This window comes from Corylus avellana, chromosome 2 (genome assembly GCF_965113065.1).
Source record: "Corylus avellana chromosome 2, dhCorAvel1.hap1.2, whole genome shotgun sequence".
NCBI lineage: Eukaryota > Viridiplantae > Streptophyta > Magnoliopsida > Fagales > Betulaceae > Corylus > Corylus avellana.
Genome location: NC_142491.1, coordinates 26,661,330 through 26,669,447, shown reverse-complemented (window position 1 = coordinate 26,669,447; position 8,118 = coordinate 26,661,330). Strand labels below are relative to the sequence as shown.

At 36.4% G+C, this 8,118-nt stretch overlaps 1 protein-coding gene across 1 annotated transcript in view; it reads right to left on the bottom strand.

Annotated features, from left to right (window-relative positions):
• The window catches only part of LOC132166742 (G-box-binding factor 4), a 9,480-nt gene extending 2,553 nt beyond the window's left edge, over nucleotides 1-6,927 (bottom strand). The window contains exons 1-3 of the mRNA XM_088513896.1: nucleotides 6,100-6,927; nucleotides 5,656-5,727; nucleotides 5,218-5,247 (exon numbers count right to left, since the gene is read on the bottom strand). Coding sequence (XP_088370022.1) covers nucleotides 5,218-5,247; nucleotides 5,656-5,727; nucleotides 6,100-6,711 — 714 coding nt within the window. The 5' untranslated portion in view covers nucleotides 6,712-6,927. The remainder of the gene's footprint in view (nucleotides 1-5,217; nucleotides 5,248-5,655; nucleotides 5,728-6,099) is intronic.
• Nucleotides 6,928-8,118: the final 1,191 nt, after the last annotated feature.

Here is an 8,118-nt window from a genome sequence, read left to right as displayed (position 1 = left end):
AAATAAGTGATTGTGTGACCACCCTCAGCGTAGAAGAGGTGGCAGATGCGTGGCCACCCATTTTGGTTGGGGTGGTCGCACGTCCACCCATCGCGGCCACCACCTCTAGCTGCATCGCCACCCTTGTCTAATAAAGGTAGGGGTGCTGGTGCGACAATGCGTCAAGGAGAATTTAGATCTAGAGTAGATCTGATATGATCTAGCCAAAGATGCCATCTTTCAAGCAATGAAGTGTATCCCCTCCCTCCACACATAAAACATCGCACCTATGATCCAGAACCACCCTTGAAAGGGGCTAGACCAGAATTGCTTTGTGCTCCATATCTTACTACATCCTTTCCCTTTCACTTTTGTCAATATTGGCAGTATTTCCACTCACTTTTGGTTTCATTATAGTAGTATCTCAATCAATCTTTTGAGTTGTTTGCTCATTACGAATACTCTGAACAATTGTTGAACTCCTTTGTATTGCACCCTCAACTCTGACAAACAAAGGTCTCCTTGCCCCGCAACACAACAACCGCTTTTTTGACATTATGGCATATTATCAAGTATCTTCAACATTAAATAACAAACCACTCCCAATCCATCTTTAATGATTGGTTCAAGCCAGCAAAATAACAAAATGTCATCTGCTAGTTAGTCTCATTAAAGCCAACTTGAATAGAGAGGCTGTTGAACTCTTAAGTGTATTCCTCCAAGAACATCCCTCCTTGTTTTAATGAGTGAAACCTTTCATACAATTCCATTGCATAATCAACCAACAAAAATTGCTTCAGCAATTTCACTTTCATGTGCTCCCATGTTGATTTTTTGCTCACCATGTCAAGCACATTACTCTTCAAATCTCTTCCACCATTGAAGCACAGTACCCTTCAAGTTAAGCTTCACAAACAACACATTTTGTCTTCACTTCCACTCAAACTAAGTCACCAAACTAGCTTCCCAATCTAAATAATCCTTTGCATGCATCTTTTTTTTAAAAAAAAAAAATCAGCAACTTCTATCTTGATTCCTCCACCATTTAAGTTAAGCACATGCACCAACCAATCCTCCATTCCACCTCGTGCCGCATGTTCTACGAGTCTGGCAACATGAAAGGGGTTCTTCTTCTATATCATCACTCTCATCCTCAAGTTGCTGCGGTCGCCTTCCGGAATCTCCAAATGGGCTTCCACTAGTTCCCATCGCTAAAGAACTTGTAAAGCTCATGACAAATATTCAATCATATGCCTTATCTTAGCCATCTTTGTCTGCTGGCCTTGATTTCCTCCACCCTAGGAACTCTACCACGATCAATCATAGCTCTAAATTGCAACCTTTGACTTAGATATGAATTTAGTGGCTTAGATCTAGGATCTTTTGCTCTAATACCACCATAAGGCCCATGACAGAAGACAACTTACTAACTTGACAAAAATGCCTATATTTTTATGTTGAAATTTTAGGTTCTATATGCTCTTTTCAAGGGCTGTATGACTATCTTCTTTCTTTTTCAAACTAGGTCTTGATTGTTGAATGAGCTGAAGCTGTTGAATAGTACATAATAATTTTTGGGTTATATTTAAAATAGGGTTACTACTGGGCCGAAACAGGGGAATTAATTTAAACTGCGTGTTTAACTTAATTGTTAAAATGGACTCTAAAAAATGAAAGGCTCAGCCCAACCGATTCTTTTGGACTTAAAAGAAACAACAGGCCCAGGCCAACCGACTGACTGCCGACCAAACCTGTCGGCATCAGGGTCAGCTCAGTTTCAACTGAACCTTCAGCTCAGTTCGGCAGAAAATTCTGGGTTCCAACCCCCCTTCAGTTCGAGCATTGGGGATAGCACTTTTCCAACCCCAAGGAGTCAGTTCACACCCCTACTGTGTGGTTGCTTATATAAATATAGACTTCAAGACCAATACATGGTCAAAAGCATTTGAGGGGAGTTCCATTATTGACTGATTCCATATCTAATTCATACAAGTTTTTTGTTTCTAATCTTAATGAGGTACATGTATCTATCAGTGTAACTTTGCCACCAACTGTACTATGGCATGGTTGTCTCATTGTAATGTCGATCAGTTCCCAGAAATGTCTGCCATAACATTTTTGTGATTGTGTTGGGTATGGATGGATGATGCTATAATGATAGGTAACTGTAATTCAATATTGTACTAAACACAGTTTTCATGTCCATGAGAGTAGTTCACAGTACATGTAAAAGAGAACCAAACAAAAAAAATAATAAAAAATTAATGAATAATAAACAACAGCTGATTAAGTGAGACCATATGTGAGCAGCATCAAGAGCAAAAGTAGAATGAATATCGTAAGGCCACAGAAATAATGTTGTTGCTAATTCATGGCATCATAAATAAATTGAATTATTATCAGATTATCTTAACATTTCACACTACTGTCTAAAAAGTGTGTGAACGGAACTGTTAGGCCAAACAAATCACTATTGACAGATACATCCGTCTCAACCATTCCTTTACATATCAGACATCTGTGCTCTCCAAAAACAGACAGCAAGGCAACAAAATCCGTTTAGTGATCAAAAAACTTGTTTGCATTTAATGTAAAACACCATGATAGAACTGGAAGACATACTTGTACCACCAGAAAAGCAGGGCTTATAAATCTCTGAGATGTGGAACTCAATTTTAATTAAACACCCCTACACCCTGATATCACAAATGGATTTTTACTACATAATAATTTAATTTCACTACATATCTGATAGAGATCCTATCGTGTTCAGTCTTCAACATTGACGAAGAATGGACAGCAACTTAAAGGTTGCTTAAAGATGTTGAACTACAAAGATTAAGCAACTCAATCGAAGAGGAAAAAAAAATTTACTCAAAAGTTGGTATTTAGTTCAGACTGGGTGTATTGCAGAAATCATGCATTTGCGGGTAGCGGGTGGCAGGAAAAACGAATCTCTCAACTCTAGTCTCATTAAGTTTTGGTTGTGGTACTTTTGCTACTTGTATTTTTTCCCATTGGTATTTTGAAAATCCACTAATCATGCTTTCTTCTGTTAAATTATCAATGACTTGTTATCAACTAGAGAAAACATGGTAAAATCTCCAAATGTCTCACAAGGTAATCGTGATAAACATGCTAGGAAATAGGCAGGGATACATGGTAGCATCTATAGCTGCTCCAACCACCTATTTGTTCTCATCTAAACTTCATATAAATCAAGGACACGCTTTCAACTACCACCTACTGGTCTAAAAGAGTTTCTATTTTGATATTTTTAACTTGCTTGGAACATCAGTTTCTAACCATGTATTAATCATTATTAATCACTACGTAGAAATATCAGCTTGCCTAATCCACAACGTCCAAGACGTTTTACTTTCAGCAGAAATATACTCAGTATTAATTAGTCCACCTAATTTGTGCATACTTCTACTTTCCACCAACTCTTGAAACATGAGCTTTAATAATTGTTCATCACAAAGTTCTAAAAGACTTCTAACCGTAAAAGTTTTGATTAAATGTGTAAGACCATGGTCCCATATTAAGAAAATGAGAAGTGACCCACATAGAGCGAGTGATTTATAAAGATAGTTATGAGTACTAAGTCTCATATTGCCTAGTTATTTGATGAAACTGAGCTTCATAAGGAATTCTAGAAAGGCTCCAAAATGACTAGTCATTTTAGGGTTATAGCGCAAATGTGGCAAGTGCTTTTTCCTAAATTGCTATAAATGGTATCAGAGCCACCTAATAATGCCAGCCTATGTGTTACTGAATAACCTACATAGAGTGGGCGGTTTACAAAGAGTGTCATTAGTGCTAAGTCCACATTGCCTAATTACTTGGTGAAACTGAGATTTATAAGAAATTCTAGGAAAACTTTAAATTGACTAATCCTTTTGGGAGTTATAACGCAGATGTAACTAGCACTTTTTTCTTGGTTGTTATAAAATATGACACTTTCATACTTAAATTCGATAACATTAATCATGAATTGGGACGAAGAAGATAATTTTTCAAAGTCATGAAACATGAGAAACTTCCATAACAAGTCAATAAATTGGATTGGCATATAACACAAATACAACAGCCAGAAACAACAGAGGGCATCTAAGTGATTTTCAAGCTTCAATAGTAAGATACTTTTACAGGTCATCTAAAATTTTAAATTTTATAGATTCAAATTAAAACCAAGGCCTGTAACATAAGTGGTTTAAAGCCTGTCATACACAAGACGAAGAATTCCGATATATAAAAATCTAATCATTACTTTACCAACTTTATTTCTACACCACAATTGTAGTAATTAACATAAAAATATTAAAATCATATAAGTCAACCCTTCCAATCAATCTTAATATATATATATATATATATATATATATATATATATATATATATATTAAGATTGATTGGAAGGGTTGACTTATATGATTTTAATATTTTTATGTTAATTACTACAATTGTGGTGTAGAAATAAAATATCATATATAAGTAATGTTGCATATCAAAAGCGCAAAAAAAATAAAAAAAACCAAAGAAGCCCTAAACCCGCATAACAGACCCTACACTCCAAAGAAGCCCTAAGCCCACAAAGCAGCCTTTGCCTTTACGCCGGCTAGAGCCACTACTTCTAGCATCAAAATTAAAGGAGCATTCCAAATTTTTAAGCTCCCTCTTCCCCTTAGGTTTAGAAGCAGAAACCCCATCTTCAAGAAACCAACCCTCTTCAATGATAGAAAAAAAAATCCGTAAGTCTTTTCTCATGGCCCCCAAAAGACAATCCCATAATGGGATCGCACTAAGCACAAACTCGGAATAGTCCTCAACCCTCACCTCTCCGAAATAGGATCCTCTCCATTTCAAATGAAATGGAGATTATCCGGTTAGTAATTTTAAGAGGGGTAAAGTTGTCATTTTAATTTTTTGGACAATTTTATCCCTCTAAAATACACTAACTGGATACTCTCAATTTAATTTGAAATGGAGAGGATCCTTTTCCCACCTCTCCATTCCCTGTTCCAGCCCAAACAATTACATTCCCAAAAGCTTGAGCTGATAGGAAAGTGTAAATTTAATAATTTGATTAATACTTTAACAATTACGTTCCCTTATGGTGCAAGCCAAGACAAAAATGTTATTAAGTGATCTTGCTCAATCTTTGATCATGTATATCAATCAACCTTTTTCTGGTGCCTAGTTTTAGAAAGCAGATACAGAATAACAAATGCATACCTGCTTCAATCTCTCCTTGTTCTGGTCAGCCTGCATTGAGAATTTTGATTAGTCAGAAACTTCTGAATAAATGACAGTCTAGATAAAGGCTAAAGAGCAAGCTAGTGATAATCGAAGAGAAGAAAACAAAATAATGATCATCTTATAATCTAGACAAAGGATAATGCGCAAGCTAGCGATGATTAGTCAGAAACTTTTAAAATGTCTCTTGTACGTTACAACTTAAATACGCTTTACAGCAACCAAAATTTGTCATTTGAAGCTATATGCTAAAGATTAAGATCAGGCTAGTGATGATCAAAGAAAACAAAAACAAAACAAAACGAATATAAACCCCCTTCTCATTATTAATAATAATAATTGATCATTTTACGGGAATCATGAATTTACTACATACTAAATCCATGAAAACAAGTTTATATGCGAAGATATTCTTACCTCTTCCCTTAACAGCCGTGCATTCTCCTCCTCAAGCTGGGTCACCAGAGATTCTAGCTCAACTGTGTAAGCCTAAAAGTGAAGAGGAACACGTTTTAGACTCATCAGCTCAAAGAGCATACAAGAAAAATTACCATTTAATTAATCAAAAAAATTAATTAAAATGGAAAAGACATAAAAAATTCTGAATCTAAGATATAATCATCAGAGACCTGAGACCCCCCCAGAAAAAATAAAATAAAATAAAATAAAAGCAAGAGGTAGACACCACTAATGGCCAAACAGAGATGAATTCTATTCTCAGGATCTAAACAGCAGGTGAGCATAAAACAAAAGGACTGGAAAATTTCCGACGAGAAACACATAGAAGAAGAGAAAAAATAAAATGTAGGATTTAATCTACTCAGTTTCCTCAGTAAGCAAAGAGGGGAGAAAACGAATGACCTGCTTGCGTTCCCTGGACCTGGCGGCAGACTCTCGGTTCTTGATCATCCGTCTCTGCCTCTGCTGCGTGGCCTTGTCCACCACCGCCTCCTCTACGGCCCTTCTCTTTCCCCTCCCTCGTGCAGCCCCCACTCTCCCTTCGAACCCCACCTCCCCCGAGGGCTCCACGGCGTAGTCCCCTGGCCCCGCCGCCACGGCAAGCACCCCTCCGCCTCTGACATCCTCCTCCCTCACCGCTCCAGCCTTGGTCAGGAAGTCCTCCAGAGTCATCTCCTCCAGCTCACCCCCGCCTTCCCTCTGAATCTCCGACCCGGCCACGATCTCCTTCCACACCTCGTCCACCGTCTTCTCGCCTAGCTCCTTCGCCTGCGAGATCGACGACGAGCCGTCGGCGAAATGTTGCTCCGGCAGTGAGAGCTGGTTTTGAGCCTGGTCTGAGGAGTAGAGGTTCTTCAAGAGGTCGTCCATGCTAAGTGAGGCGACGAGGGTCTTGGATGGTGACGGGCTTATTTGCTGTGGCTGCTGGAGATCGGCGAGGATGCTAGAGAGAGAACAAATGGATGACTGCCGTGGCGGATCAGGATTGGTTGTTACTACCTTCGAAGACGCCATGCCCCGATTTTCAGGGCTTTTTTTCACTACACACTCTCACTCTGTGTGAGTTTATTTTTGCCCTTTTCTTGGGTGGCAGGATCAGGACGAAGGAACGTAGATAGAAATTATTTACCTAATTTATTTATTTCTTTTCTTTTTTGGAGCGGAGCGGAGCGTGGAGAGCGTGAGCCTCGCAGAACAGTTTGAAGTTTGAACACTCTACTCAGAAGGAGATGGAAGCTGCTGGAGACGTCGGAAGGACATTTCAACGAAATAGGGGCATTAATGGTAAATTTCTTTTCTTTCTTTTTTAACCTTTCTCTTTTGTATTTTACTATTTATGGTGATAACTTCCAGAGATTCGAAAGGTCCTTTGGCAGTTATTGGTTTCGAGTGCTGACTGCCGACTGGCCCACTTTGCAATTTAAACTAAATGCCTTGTTTGGATGCATTAAATTTCATTTTTGTTTTGGATTTTTTAAGAAATTGATGTAGATGTGTTGTTTGGATGGACCAAATTTCATTCTTGTTTTAGATTTTTTAAGAAATCGATGCATATGTGTTGTGTGATTTTTAGAACATTGGGCAAAATTTTGAGCTTGTGAATTTGTGCCAAATCTGTTTATAAAATCAAAAAATATGAATTTGAAAATAAAAACAAAAACATGCCTAGCCAAACAAAAGTATCCAACAAATTACTATTAAATTGATAAGTTTTATCAAACTTTTAATTAAGACAATTATCTCTTTAAATTATGGATAAAGTTTTTTTAAAAAAATTGGGTTAAAAGAATTTTTTTCAACTCGAACTATAAAAATGACATGTGTCTTTTAAACATGTAAAATGCACATATTTTTTTTAATAGTAGAAACAAAGTTGGAATAAATTTTAATAAAAACTCATGTGCATCTCATATATTATTAAATAAATGAATACATGTCATTTTTATAAACTAAGTTGGAAGAAATTCCTTAAACCCAGTTTAAAAGAAAACTATATCCTTAAACTATTAAAAATTATCAATATCATCCTATAATGAAAATATCCTTAATAAAATAAAATTTAAAAAATTAAATTAAATTAAATTCTTTATAAAATAAAATAAAAAACCAAGGTGTGGAAGTTTTTTTTAAAAAAAAAATTCTTTTTTTCTTTTTTTTTTCTTTATTTCGAATTTATTAGAGTATTTTTGTCTTATTAAAAAAAATTGAGGTTATTTTTATCTTTTTACTAACCAAGGTGTGACAAATACCTAGCTAAATTAATAGGCAAATATTCGCTACGTTTTACTCGCAAGTGCACAAGACCAAAACGATAGTATAGATATCAAGTACGAGATCATTCCCACAAGGATTGGTAATTTTTGCTTAAAATTGATTTTCAAATTAAAATATTTGAATTGTCTCAAATTGAAATATTGAAAA